Source organism: Eptatretus burgeri, chromosome 3 (genome assembly GCF_056783735.1).
Source record: "Eptatretus burgeri isolate ZD-2024b chromosome 3, Ebu_testis_v1, whole genome shotgun sequence".
Lineage (NCBI taxonomy): Eukaryota > Metazoa > Chordata > Myxini > Myxiniformes > Myxinidae > Eptatretus > Eptatretus burgeri.
Genome location: NC_140963.1, coordinates 25955688 through 25971321, shown reverse-complemented (window position 1 = coordinate 25971321; position 15634 = coordinate 25955688). Strand labels below are relative to the sequence as shown.

At 41.9% G+C, this 15634-nt stretch overlaps 1 protein-coding gene across 4 annotated transcripts in view; it reads right to left on the bottom strand.

The window, feature by feature from the left end:
- Window positions 1–15634, bottom strand: part of CCDC93 (CCC complex scaffolding subunit CCDC93) — a 104400-nt gene that overhangs the window by 74953 nt on the left and 13813 nt on the right. For all 4 annotated transcript variants that reach the window (XM_085872735.1, XM_085872736.1, XM_085872733.1 and 1 more), the window contains exons 3-6: window positions 15451–15545; window positions 9971–10082; window positions 9777–9875; window positions 1005–1061 (exon numbers count right to left, since the gene is read on the bottom strand). In XM_085872735.1, the coding sequence (XP_085728861.1) occupies window positions 1005–1061; window positions 9777–9875; window positions 9971–10082; window positions 15451–15545 (363 nt within the window). The remainder of the gene's footprint in view (window positions 1–1004; window positions 1062–9776; window positions 9876–9970; window positions 10083–15450; window positions 15546–15634) is intronic.

Sequence of the window (15634 nt, the reverse complement as noted above, 5' to 3'; positions counted from 1 at the left end):
TTTGCAGCAGCTTCCTCTTTTTCTCACAGGCTGATGGTGGGAAAAGAAAACATCCCCAAACAAGCAATTAAAATAATTGTTTTACTTACTTTTAATGGTTATCATAATAAAAACTTCAGGAATCAATATATTACCGTACATCAAATGTTTTGAAAACAGACAGACAAACAAACAGAGGTGAATACATAACCTCCTTCCACCTTTGGTGATGGAGGTAATAAGCCTTCAAATTTGGGCATTAGAAAATCAAAGGAAACAAAGGGAATGCATCTCTTCTTGTAGTGCAGTTGTTCCAGATGCAGTGGGTGGCAATGGGATCAAAGGAAGGCCTGGTTGGCAGCAATGCATATGGAGGCTTCTGCTCTCCCGTGTTCTCCAACACTATTTGAAACAACCACAGGTCCAACAGCTACTCCCGTTCTCCTTGTAGTGTCCAGCACATTCTCCTCTTCAATTCTCACTGCTATTGAAGTCAATCTCCACATCCCTGGTGTTCATCCTTTTACATCTTGCAAACAGGGTAAAAATCAGGCTGAAGTGCCATGGTATTTTCTGATAGAGAAGGGTCTTTCACAATTAGCACCAGCCAATTGTATGCCAGCAGAAACAGGCTCAATGGAATGGCAGAGTTTAATTCGTGGGTTTTGAATGTGGAGGAACCATAAATATAATCATAAAAAGAGGTTGGGGGTGGGGGGGGGAGGGGGTAAATTCAGATGTTCAGATGTAGAGGACACCATAATGCTCGACCAATTGATGGATTGATTGACAAGTGTCATCACATTTGCATTACAGCTGCAAAGCCCCATCCCACATAGGTGAAGGAAACAGCACAAATTAATTGGCCTTTCATTACAATACGTATACATCACTGACACACACACACACACACACACACACACACACACACACACACACACACACACACACACACACACACACACACACACACACACACACACACAATTTTTTTTTCAGAAGATATTTGTATAAATTATACTTACATATACTAGCTGTATACATTCTGCTGCTTTGTCTCTTTGTCGAGAGAATTCTTCATCCTGAAATGCCAGCACAATGCCAAAAAAGAAATTAAAAAAAAAAAACATTAAAATAAGCTAAATCATGAATGAACAAGTTACAACTTTCATAATTGTAAGAAATGAGAATTATTGTTTTTCACAACTTTTGATAGTTGCATCTGCCAAAAGAACTCGTGCAACCTTCATAGTTACGTAAGTAGGAATTACCACAGCTGAGCATGAAGAAATTACCTCTTTTCGATCATCATGCAATATTATGAAATTTTTGAAAACATCACTTGATTTTTGGTGTTGAGAGTTAACAATAATTGGAGACACTTGATAATTTTCAAGGTGGCAGAGAATTGAAGCTTTAAGAGCACAGGATAGCATTCGTCACATTTATATGAATATCAACACTTATAACTCCTTGATTTTACAGCGACACCATGCCCACATTTTCATGGGAGGGGAAGCAGTTGGAAAAGGTAACATGCTTGCACGCCATTTTTCTAGAAATGTGTCAAGAAACTAAATGGAGAGAAACGATAAAGTAAGACAGGAAAACCTTTACACGAATGACAAGATTAGGAAACAGTAATGGTTCGAGCGTCTGATCTGAATCTGGGAGCTCGGTGGTTTAAACCCCAGCTAAGTCATACCAAAGACTTTAAAAAATGGTACTCTGCTTGTTTGTTTGATGCTCATTTAACCAGAGTTGGTGTCAAAGCCACCCAATGTTCGCCTGTTTATACATTTATCGTTTTTAAAAGACTCGTCTAATAATTAATATTTTTTATAAAGCATTGCAGTGAAGTCTGATCCAAATAATTTTAAAGCAATATATGTATTTGTATGTTGCAATCAGAAACAAGAGTGCAAGTGAGCACAATATATGCCCGAACAAGAAGGTATAAACAGAATTGTGCTACTACATGGAAAACAGCATCTTGGTTGCCATGGCAACCACTTAAGATGATGAACGTATGTCACGACACACCGTCTCCACAGTCTGTATCTATGTACCAAATATGAAACGTGAAAGTTGAAAACTTTGGGAGTTAGAGTGCGGACAGGTCAGGTCAGGTCAGGTATGGGAGCATGTGCCAGAACAGCACGTCACTGCGTCCACTTTCCGCCGGTACTCCAGGGGCCTCCGTCTGGCCATCCCCCAGGCAGATGCCAGGCCCATCCCCATCTCCTTGAGATGATGGTCAACCTGTTGCAACCATGAGGCACGTGGTTGACCCACTGGCCTCCTCCACTCATAAGACTCCCTCGCTGAGAGAATCTGGTGAGCAGGATCAGAGTCAGGAAAACGAGCCACATGTCCATACAGCCGCAACTGACGCTCACGGACTATGCAGGGAACAAATCTCATCCGAGTCTCTCTCAGCAACCGCTCGTTGGACACAAAATCCGACCAGCGATAGCCAAGGATTCTCCGAAGAGACCTGGTATCAAAGGAATTAAGTCTCCGTCTCAGATCCTTGGTCAGAGTCCAAGTCTCGCACCCATAGAGCAAGACTGGAAGTACCAAGGACCTGAAGACTCGGACTTTCGTCCTCCCGCACAGGTACCGGCAGCGCCACACCCCATGATCCAGTGAATCCATGACTCCCCAGGCCCGACCCAGACGTCTATTGACCTCTGACTCGCAGCCAGCAGAGACATGAATATCACTGCCAAGGTAAGTGAATCTCTCCACGACCTCAACATCCTCACCACAAACAGACACAGACAGGACAGCAGCATCCAAGATGTCACCGAAAGCCTGGATCTTAGTTTTGACTCAAGAAACCCGTAATCCCAACGGCTCCGACTCCTCATTCAGCACCGCAAGGGCCCCCAAGAGGACGTCTAAAGTCTCGGCAAAGATGACTGCATCATCTGCAAAGTCAAGATCCGAGATCTTGACATTCCCAAATGACGCACCGCAACTTGATCTCTCCGACATCCTCCCTAGAATCCAGTCCATACAAGTGCTGAAAAGTGTGGGGGCAAGTACACATCCCTGACGAACTCCAGTAACAACTGGAAATAAGTCAGAGATGGTACCACCACACTTCACAGCACTCCCAGTACCAGAGTAGAGTTCAGACATCAGATCGATCAGTTTTGGTGGCACCCCACGAAGACCAAGAATCCTCCAGAGGACATCCCGATTCACTGAATCGAACGCTTTACAGAGATCAACATAGGCTGCAAGCAGCCCCTGCCGAAACTCTCGTCTGCGTTCGGTGAGGACACGAAGTGCAAGGATACGGTCAATCGTTGACCTCTTTGGTGTAAAGCCTGACTGCTCTGGACGCTGGTGCTCAAGCAGATGGTGGCGAACCCTATCGAGAATTATCCGAGCAAAGACCTTGCCCGGCACTGAGAGCAGCGTCACCCCTCGGTAGTTGTTGCAGTCTTGGCGATCACCCTTCCCTTTCCAGAGAGGGACAACAAGGCCCCTCTTCCAGTCAGTTGGGATGATGCCTGTGTTCCAGGCAGAGCACAAAACTGCATGCAACGACACGAGTGCAGCATTTCCACCAGCCTTGAGAAGTTCGGCATGGATGCCACAGATCCCTGGAGCTTTGCCCCGTTTCAACTGGTTCACCGCAGCCCGTGTTTCCACAAGCGTAGGTGGACCACAGTTGATTCGAGGGTCAGCAACAGGGATTGTAACACCCTTGACGTCCAACTCGACAGTTGGGGGATCAGCCTGGTACAACCGCTCAAAGTAACCGGCCCAGCGGGCCTTCACTTCAGACTCCTCTGTCAAGAGCCTACCACTCTCTGCTCGAACTGTAGTGCTCCGAGGGATGGGCTTGGATAAACGTAATGCGCGAATTCCCCTGTAAGCGGGACGAGAATCACCTGTCCACAGGTGATGCTCTACCACCTCACAGATTCCTCGCACATAGGCCTCCTTGTCCACCCTCAGTGCACGTACAGTTTTACGCCTCAGCTCCCTGAACAGCTCAGCTCTGCCATTCAGCCTGGCCCTGCGACTCTGGTCAATGGTATCCAGTGTCCCTTGAGAGACAAAATTCTTCTTTGCCCTGCGGTGAGCTCCAAGGCATCCACCGGCAACATCAAGGACGGTGGTCTTGAAAGCGCTCCACAACTCTTCAGGACACCCCAAAGTACCCAGACCCCCCAAGTGTCCACTCAGCCTGTTCGCAAACTCCTCAGCTACTCTCTCTTCCCTGAGCTTGGCAACATCCAGCCTCGGCTGGGATGGTACCATTCTCCAGGATTTAAGGTGCAGCTTTAGAGTTGCTACAACAAGCCTGTGGTCAGTATTGAGGAACTGAGCATTCCGGTAGACCCTGCAGTTCTGGATCATCCTCCAACGACCGTCAATGAGGACATGGTCAATCTCCTTTGCCACACCGCCAGCGTTGGAATACCAAGTCCAGCGATGAGCTTGTGGGCGCTGAAACCATGAACCAGCCACCCTAAGTCCATGACTTCTTGCAAAGTCAAGGAACTTAGTGCCATTCTGGTTCATAGTTCCTGACCCATGGGGACCAACACACACCTCATAACCGTCCCTATCAGTTCCAGTCGATGCATTGAAATCCCCCAAGACTAGAAGTGTATCTCGTCTGGGGCACTGATCAACCACAGACTCGAGTGTGGCGTAGAATGCATCCTTCACGGTGAGATCACTCGCCTCAGTCGGAGCATAAACAGAGACCAGGGAAATGACACTAAGGAGTGACGAATCCTTAATCTCATAATACGCTCGTTGACCGGTGTTACCTCAATTATCATTGGGGTCAGCTTATTGGACACAGCTACAGCAACTCCTTGGGTATGGTAACGATCAGAGCGACCAGACCAATAGTAGGTGTAACCACCCACCATTATCTCGCCGCAGATTGTTCAAAGTTGGCACACCGACAACGAATGATGGCTTGCGTATGCAGTTCATTTTTTTTCAAGATCAGATCCAACATGGCCAACTGGCGGCCATTTTCTTACTTAAATGTGTCCTCAACCATTTCCTAGACATGCATGGTCTGATTTTTTTTTTCAAACTTGGCACAAGCACAGTACATGATGGCATACATGTGCACCTCACTTTATTTTGTGATCTGATCAAAGATGGCTAACTGGTAGACTGGCAGCCATTTTCGAGGTAAAACAAATACCCCCAAGCGGGAGTGCCAGTCATCTCTGCCAGAGGTCGAAAGTAACTCTGTGCCAGACTGGAATATGGGCAGTTCATAAAGTACGTACGCTCTACTTCCGGGTTTCAAAACCACCCCCCCCCCCGCTTTGTATGCAGGCTCGTGACCACCCACCAACCCCCCTCATACATCGCTAATCTCTTGCAAAGCCAGCAGTTCCTTATGAACCGATGTTTGTAAGCCATGACAATGCAGTCCCTAGCGGTGTAATTTACTTTTTTCTTTTAATATCACAGCACGTCATTTATGAAAATAAAAGTACAAATTGACATTCAAGACAATGTTAATGTCATAAATGAAAGTAAGTGTGCATATAAACTTGTGTTCCATTGTTTTAGTTAAATCAGACAAAAGCTTCAAATGTAATATTTGTCTTAGAGAGTTCCGGTTCTTAATTTAATACTTTTATTTTTGTATGTACTTTATGAACTGTGTTTATGAAGGGCTATAAAATCGGAACGAGAGCAAATTTCAAAAAAATGGCTCATGTTGTTCACAAGAATAGTCCATAGTATCTGAATCACGAATAACATTTGATCTCTCTTGATAAATGAGGGAGGAGATACGATTTGAATTCGACGATTTTCGTAACTTTGACAGCCTCGTGACGTTGACCTCGACCTAGGACGACCTTGAAAGTTATATCGTTGTGCATGTCTCATCAACCTCTATCCATTCCACTGTTGGTTATTTGTCTCCACTCGGTTTGATTGTGGACGGACGGACGTACGGACGGACGTACGGACTTCGAGACTGTTATTAGGTCATCTCTACTGAGATGATAGAGATGACCTAAAAATCCCACTATTGAACATCCTCAACCATTTCTCAGGCATACATTTACTGATCTTGTTCAAACTTAGGACACAGATAATGAATAATGGCTTACATGTGTGTGTCTGTTTATCGAGATCAGATCCAAGATGGCCAACTGGCAGCCATTTTGTTTATGAAATGTGTCCCCATTAACCATTTCTGAAATATGCATGGTCCGATTTTGTTCAAACTTGGCATAAGCACAGGACTTGATGGCATAGGCCCTACATGTGCACCTCACAAAATTTGCGATCTGATCAAAGATGGCCGCCTGGTAGACTAGCGACCATTTTAATTGTACTTAAATATAGGCTAGCCCTTTAACTCCAGAGAGCAAAATTACTAAAACAACAGGGGCTATGACATTTTATGTCTATTTTACTTGTTTTTCCCTCTGTAATCAGTCCTAAATATCTATTTTAGAATTTTGTTCGGCGTTGAGGAACGAGCTAGGCGGGAAAAGCTGCAACCACCATGCCATCCACCAACCGACCTGGTCGGTGAGGCTGGGAAAGCTTTGTCCCGACCATGAACGGGCCCACAGGCCAATAGTGAGCGAGGGGTGAGGCGTGGCGTGTTATCAGTGACGCATGGACATGAGAGCATAAAGGGCAGAGTGAAGCCAGAAGCCATAGGAGACTTCCCGGAGCTGCGGATGAAAGGCTGCGCAAGACTGAATGTGCTGAACACGACTCACGCCCCGCTGAGGCCGGAGATATATATATATATATATGTATATATATATATATATATATATATATATATATATATATATATATATATATATATATATATATATATATATATATATATATATATATATATATATATATATATATATATATGTCCCATGCCACAGCCTCCTGCTAGTACTGCATGGTGACCCATCCTCCAGCCTCAGTTGGGTTTTCCCCGAAACTTTTCTGTATTGTCATTCCTGCTATTGTCTATCTCACGTGGTGTGTCTGCCAGTACTAAGTTAAATAATTAAGGTCTCCAATCGTTCATTGACTTAATTGGGCACATATGGTTCAGTAGTGGGTGAAGGGGTTTATTTTATTACGTACAGGTTATTGCTTACCTTCCTTCTGTTCCCTTCTCCAAGTGACCATTTATTGTTCGTTAAATATACCTGGTGTCGGGGTGAATTCTGGCTGCTGTGTTTGTTTCACTTGATGATTGAGAAAGACCCGTTAAGCGATCATTGGTGGCTGGTATTAATGTTGTCGTTCTCTGGCTCCCTCGGCTAAATTGGATTGAGACGCACAGTGGCCAATTGGCATAGCGCTGGTCCTATTTTGGACCTCCAATCTGCATGGCATCGTGACATTTCGACATGGTTTACTGCTATGGTCGCATTGAAGTGACTCGCCGGTTTCAAACTGGGCAAATGGGATGACTGGACGACCACACCAATATATTATTATAAATTAATGCAAAGTATCCTCTGCCAAGTATTCTTATTATAAATCAATGCAAAATATCTGATGCTACGCATTCATATGAGAACCCAAAATAGTCTAGTAACTGAAGGTGGTCCTGTACAGTACGTTTTGATGTGCCCTAAGTTACTCTTCATTTTCTTTTAAACATAGCAAGGGGTTAAAAAAAAAAAATCAACGGTAAAATTTTCTTACCCTGACGATAAAGCGGGAATCAATGAAATAGGCCACAACTCTTTTTTGCATCAACAAAAGTAATGATGTTAATTTTTTTTTTGCAGCCCCTATCGATATGTAAACCGAATGAAAGCTTATGATTCACAGAATTCAAATATTACAATTTTTCCCACAAAAAGATGTTTGTATGTCACAGATATTTCTGTATTCTTGGTTTCAAGCAGCATATATCATGTATACACCATTAAATCAGTTTGATTTGGTTTATCGCTTGATATTTTCTTTCCAGCAGCATGTTCTTAATGGGTGTTGGAATATTAATTAGATATGTGGTTGTTTTTTGTTGGAGAATTCTGACAAAATTTTATCAAGCAACACAAAACAAGTTGTACTCATTAATTGTCCTCATGCTTGCTCTCAGGCATTTGAGGCAGCACTGAAAATGCTGGCTGTGAGCAGTGTCTACAGAGAGATAAGTGGTGTTCAGCCAAGCCATTATGAGTTTATGGTAAATCACAAGTTCAGTAGGACAGAGACTGATGCGAGTGAAAGGAGTATCACAGCCATGATTGCATATCTTGAATGCCATGAAAACCCATTCACAACAGTTGCAGAACCTAAACTACACAACTTTCTTACACAAGAAATCATGAATGATTAAATTAGAAAGCAGTTGCTTTCTAATTTAATCAGCGAGGACAAATCAAGAGATGGGGGGGGCTTCAGTTTTGGAAACAACTCTCCCCTAATAACCTCTAAAGTACTCCACCAGGACATTTATAAGCAATGTGATGTATCTAGCGATTTGTAGGTATGATGATGAAGCATTGGATGATACGAGTGAGGAAAGTGAAAAAAATAAAACTATCGTTAAGAAACCGTTGCAGCCTGTTACAAGTCAAAGCATTGTTGAGAAGGCAAAAAAAGCCAATTAATACCCCAGCAAGGGACAGCAAGGTGACCAAGAATGATGCCTTGTTAAAGGATAATTAAATAAGGCCATTAATTATCTTCAATAGGGGTGTTTAAATTAACCCAAACACTCAATATCAAGATAACTGAGAAAATAAGGCCATTAATTACCTTCAATAAGGGTGTTCAAATTAATCCAAACACTCAATTTTCATCCATGCACTCACTTGGAGTTCCCTTTGTAGATATGCATGCAAAGTTTTGGGCTGTTGGGTTTTATGGTTTTGGAGTTATGGAGGAGACACATTGACACAGAGAGACAGACAGACAGACACACACACACAATTATTTATGAAGTAGTAGATGACCTCGTCTTACCAAACAGTTTCTGGTGATTAATACCTGAGAACTTTTCCAAGTATTGCACCTGCATGAAATGTGCTACAATCAGATGCGACTGTAAAAATCATGGAATCCCATGCTGTAAATTTTGCAAATGTCAAAGCACACGTAGTGATGTTGACTGTAGAAATCCAATTGTAAATCTTTCGGCTTTTTGTCCACATTTGACACGTGTCATAATTATGTGAAAATTAACATAGAAAAAAATTGTATTTCCTCATTTTAAAACACAAATATAAGTTTTTTTGAATACTAGTGTCAGTTTATGAATATAAACATGATAGTAGTGTTTTACTCATCACCAGTTTTCATTTGGTATGCACATTGATAGGGGTTGCAAGAAAAAAATAAACATTACTTTTGTTGATGCAAAAAAGGAGCATGGCCAATTCCATTGAATCTCACCTTGCTAGGGTAGGAAAACTTTACCCTTGATTATGACCCCTAGATGTTCTAACAGAAAACGAAGAGTATGTAGCTTAGAGTTCATCAAAATGCATACACAGGACCACCCTCAGCGACTGTATTAAAACACCTAATCAAACTCTGAAATCAATTTGAAGTTAAAGCAACCAATGCCTTTTGAACAAAGCAAAGGAGAGAGAGAGAGTAAGTTGAAAAGGAAAACCAAATATGCACTCAAACTACTTTCCAGAAGTTCTCATTTGCATCCATTCAATTTTTTTCCCCTTTTTTGTTACTTCTTTCACAGTGATGCATTCCCAAAAGAGCAGCTGTATTGATCCATACACAGCACATGCCAGATGCCTAAGGAAGACAAAGAACGCACCCATCTTTTCTCCATTCATCGTACACACCTGTTGAAGGCTATGTGCCTTGCCAAACTGGAACTCCGAGAAAGCTCGAATGCTATCTCCCATTTCTTCGCGAGTCTCGATCGCCTTCTTTACCAACCACTGCAGCAGGACAAAAGGAACCCAAATGTTAAGGGGCAGGAAGGTAAGGGGCGGGGGATTGACACATCATCAACTCCTCAAATTATGGCCCAAACCTGAACAACAGGGTATATGTGGATGAAGTCGAGGCCCTGGATCTGATGTGGTTCCAACTGGTGCAAGCATTTCATCTTGGGCAACACAGCGACAATCTTCTCAGTCAATGCACTGTGGATGAATAAGGAAGTTATCTCCTTTTAGCAAGGTTTTCCTGAGAGCAATAAAAAGAAATCATGGTTTTCTGGAAGGCAATCTCAAAATCATAACTCAACATATCGTTTCCTAACGATGCTCATTATTCTGCGTTAGGGTGGAAAGAAGAGGATAAAATATTGTGACTTGAAGAGGCCAATTAGAAAATAAGAAATCAATATTTTTACCTTACTAAAACCCCCTTTGATAATTAAACTGGCTTGGATGTGCAGTTTGATAATCTCGATATTTCTCACTTTTATTCATTAAAAAGTTTTTTAATCTTTTTCTGAATAAATAAAAGAATTTTTATTCTAAAAAAATTTTTTAATCAAAGGTTCAAACAAAAAAATAAAAGTATCGACATTTTACTTCTGAATGCACATTTCATTGATGGAAACGAAAATTATTGAATGATTGATTAAATTCTCCATGCTCCAAATTTTTCCATCACCTTCCAGTTTCGATTATTATTTTAAAACTTTTCAATAAACAACATACTACACCAACAGTGCAGGACATAATAGAAGTGCATCAAGTCCAACTTAAAGGCCCAGTCACACCTTGAAGTTTTAGCCAGCTTATGCCGATTTTTGGAAAATTTGTGTAAAACGCTGGCACACGTCGAATACGTTATGGGTAAGTTTTGATAACATTGAGAGCACGCTGAAAAACAGCCATATGTCGTAGTACGCTGGCTTTAAACGTTGTACTTTTCGGTTGTCCTCAAATTTTCCATGCTTGAAATTTTAAGACTTATGCCAGCGAATGACTCACATGTTCCGCATAACGCTGGCCATAAGTTGTAGGCACGTTACGTGATCGTTGACACACGTTACTTGTAAGGTACTCATAAGTCGAAACACGTCAAGGTAATGGTTAGCGTCAGTCTTCCAGACTCCCTGGTTTTTTTTTTTGTTTTTTTTTTCTTCGGTACGACAGTGATGTTGACACTTTGATTTCTAGTGCGGTTATAATATAATATAATTAAAAGGCTGCCGCTCAACGATTTAAATCATAACTGCACTAGAAATCGAAGTGTCAACATCAACGTCATTCCGAAGAAAATAATTTTTTTTTTAAAAAACAGGGAGTCTGGAACACTGACGCTAACCATTACCTTGAGTGTTTCGACGTATGAGGACCTGACAAGTAACTTTTGTCGACATGTGTCAACGATCGCATGTCGGGCGTACAACTTATTCCCATCGCATGCGGAATGTGTGTCATGCGGCAAGTACGTCGTAAAATGTTTAACACGTTTATAATTACAAGACGTACTCCACTTAATACGACGTATGATAGCGTACTTTAGTGTTCTATTCACATATACCAAACTTACCCATACCGTATTCGACGTGCGCCAGCGTTTTAGACGCATTTTTCAGAGGTCGACATACGCTGGCAAGATCGCCAAGGTGTGACTGCGATGTTGACACTTCCATTTCTCCGGCGGTTATGATTTGAATCGTTGTGCGGCAGCCTTTTCACAACCTACGCCACGTCATCGTCGGCGATGCAAGCAGCGCGCTCTGCCTAAGTTAGACTATCGTTGGGCATAGGTTGTGAACGCCAACAACAGGCTAAGCATTCGTTGGTATAAGTTATCTATAAGACAATGAAACATTTTTGTGTCCGTTACTAACATGTTACCCATACGACCAACTCGTTATGAATACGTCCGAATCTTAAAAAAAACATCAAAAGTTCAACATAAGCCAGCGTTTTACATACATTTTGATACGTTGCCATTGCTGGCTAAAACGTCAAGGTGTGACTGGGCCTTAACATTGAGTGGAATGTATTGACTATTATTACATACACACTTTTACAAAAATGACTTTGGATTAATTATTCCGTCGTTAAATCAGATATTCAGTAGATCCCCAGAAAGAGAAATACATCCAGCCAATCTCACCCTTGGGTTAGCATAGCCCAAAGAGCCCAGACATCAGCACAGCAACGGAGAGCCAAGGGTGAGACCAAACCGCTCAATGCTTATGGAAAGGTTACAGGCACCACATGTATGCGCATTGTATTCTTCTTTTCAACTTGTGTTCCTGAAAGAGTCTGCCTAGGATAAGTTAATGTCAAGATAACCAAGAAACTGTGACAGCCCGTTAAGCACGGCATCTGGTTTTCTCTATTTTGCTTGCTTTTAAAAGATTGCAGTGTATTTGAGTCACGATGTCATCCTCCTATGTAAATAAATCCACCCATTAAGTCGACCACATGTGCCGAAACAGCCATGCAGTTAAATTGAAAACAACCGCATCAGGTCCGATTATCCGTGCATGCGCAGTTTTGCCTCCGCTCAGCATCTTGGGAGTTTCTTCTCTGGCGGTCTCGCATCACTCATAAGGTAGACAGAGTCCACTGATCATATATATATATATATATATATATATATATATATATATATATATATATATATATATATATATATATATATACATATATACACCGTGGTGCCCCCAGAATCCGAACGCCCCATTGTTTGAACAAATTGGAATCCGACCAATTTTTTCGAGAAAATTTTGCCCTAAAAACCGAACACATTTTCAAAAACCGAACACAACGTGGCGTTCATGTTTGTTCACGTGCGTCTCCCCCGCCTGTTCGACCCGCATCTTCGTGCTTTGTTCATTCAGTTCGTCGGTGGAAGTACTCGTGAAAGCATCTCTCATGTGTCGATCGCTACTTTACCTCGTGTTTTCACCTCGATTTGTGCTGGTTGTTTTTTCTTCAATTATCGCCCTTGTGCATTCACCATGGCACCCAAGAAGAGAAGTGAAGCAAATAGGAGTAAGAGGAAGTCCGTGAGAACGACAATTGAGTTGAAGAAAGAACTTATCGCTAAGCATGAGAGCGGTACATGTGTCTGATCTCGCTGCATAAATCGACCGTGTGTACGATTCTGAAAAAATAAAGAAGCGATAAAAGCGCGAAAACCCATCGTGAAGCGAACTCATTCAATGAACCCTCTGACGAATCGGCTTTAACGAACTCAACGTTATTTTCACGAGCATGGTAGTGACGTCATGCTGCGTCACCCAATCGTTTCACCTCTTGATTCTCTCCCGTGGAACCGTGCTGTGAAAACGGCACGTTTGTGTCTCCACAGAGTGTCCTGGGATATAAAACACCATTTGGTGCTTCATGGTGAATTACATACCTCCACCAGCTGAACAGTTTACGTTTTGGATCCCAATGGCCACTGATAGGCCGGAGCTGCATCCAGACTGATGGAAGAAGCGACAACGCTCCTGCTCATCCCCCAGGCTTGGAAGAAGATTCATGACCCAGAAAAGGTCATTTACTCATCTTATTTTACCTTAAACATGGGTAATTTCAGTTGAAAGTGTCCTGAAAGTGGGGTTTCTTGGGGTCCAGGAATGGATTAATTCACTTTCCATTCTTGGGAAAATAGTTTTGGAATCCGAACAGCCTCCTGGAACGAATTAAATTCGGATTCTGGGGGCACCACTGTATGTGTGTGTGTGTATATATATATATATATATATATATATATATATATATATATATATATATATATATATATATATATATATATATATATATATATATATATATATATATATATATATATATATATCTGGGATTATGCATCTTAAAAGGAAAAAAAGGCACACCCAACCAAAAAAGCAACTCGACCTCCTCTGCTAATCTAATAATAAAAGAGAAGACCCAGTCTCAAGACATGTTTCTCCCCCTTCACAGAGAGCTTCCTCAAGCCAAAAGACACCAAGTCTCGGCGCGTGTCCGTTTTTATTGCCGAAGCGTCAAAATTCATTTCCGGTTTTCCAGTCATGTGCCATTGCAAGAAGTCAGTTGAGGAGCGTTATTATTTTGCTGAACCTAAAGCAACACATGTCGAATTACATCAATGATGGCTCTCTTCTTTTTATTGTTTACTCATGATCTGGTATTCTATGTGTGCGGGTGAGTGGGTGTGTGTGCTTGTTCCTGTTTATGCGTTTCCGGGGCATGAACATGGCTGGGTTAACATGGTGTCGTGCGATTTGTGGAGTTTCCGTTGGGTATTGTACATGTGTGGGTGTGGTGTTGAGGTTTGAGCATTGTTTTGTTGCTCACCTTATCCAGCTGCTTTCACCATCCGGTTTTTGCCATTCATATCAGAGGAGTGAATTGTGTGGGCATGTCCATGATCTCGCCAGTTAGACCACCATCTTGGTTCTTAACGTGCCATGATTCCAATATCAATCTGTGTCACTTGTTGGACGTCGTGTCTTGGACACGGGTCCCATCCAAGTTAAATTTGTGGCCAGTTTTGAGACAATGGCACGCTATGGCTGACTGTCACCTTTCCAAGCCTACTTTCTCTTTCATGTTAATCTAGCCTTTGCTTCAAATTCCTTCAGGAGTGGTTTAAAATTCATCATGCAGAGACTGTGACCAATTCTACATTGGTGAAAGTGAAAGGAATACCAAAGACTAAAAAGGATTTCCCAGGGAAAATGCTAGTTCGAGCTATAATATATGAAAGTGGTACTTTCATATACTCTCGTTGGTAACAGGTCCTACTGCAGTTGTCTACAGAGAATTACAACAAGAAAGGAATGCTATTTTTGCCTGGGTTGTGCTGCTTCTGCACTTGCTGCTCAGCATTTTAAGGATACAGAATGGACAAATGCCATTGTTTGGCATCCATACAGTGGAGCAATTTCCTTATTAATTGCCCCAGTGAGTGCAGCAAAGAGAAAAGTGACATCATAAAGATGGCATCACTGGTACACATTGCTCTGGGAAGTGATGTCATTCAGCCAAGGCTCAGTCAAGTTCGGCACGGTTTCATGCATTTGGTTGTGCGTGTTCGATTTGGGTAACAGCTCATCCACAAGCCTGAGACCGTGTCGAAGAAAATAAATAAATATATATATATATACAACAACAAAAGGTAACTGTACATCTCTACTACCGACCCTTCTTCCCCATGTTTCTGCCTGCCACTCTTCACAAGCTGTGGTGCATCTGTGCGTTTTTGTCTGCTTGTTCCCTTCCGCTCATCAGTCAGCCTTTCAAACTGCCAGCTTCAGTCAAGTGAATCTTAACCTTAGCTAATGTAGATAATAAATCAAGGTATATATATATATATATATATATATATATATATAGATATATATATATATATATATACTACACATATACATACATACATATATATTTGCTTGGGAAGAAAATCTCAGCTAAAATATATTCACAGAATGTGTTGTTTTGTTCTTGATCGGAAAACAAAAAAAATTTGGGGCTAATTTGAAATCACGTCACTCAATACTTGCAAAGGCAGGACCAAATTGCTTACATTTTCTGTCCAATGGTGGAGCTTTCTTGGAAGAGCAGGTCGACATCCACATCAAAGTTGCAGGTTGTAATACACCACACCATACCACCCACCACCTGAAAACAGACAACAGAACGAATGAGAGCAGACAGAGGCAATCTTCTTTCGTTTGCAGAACATGGTTCCTGGTTTCCATCATTATGAG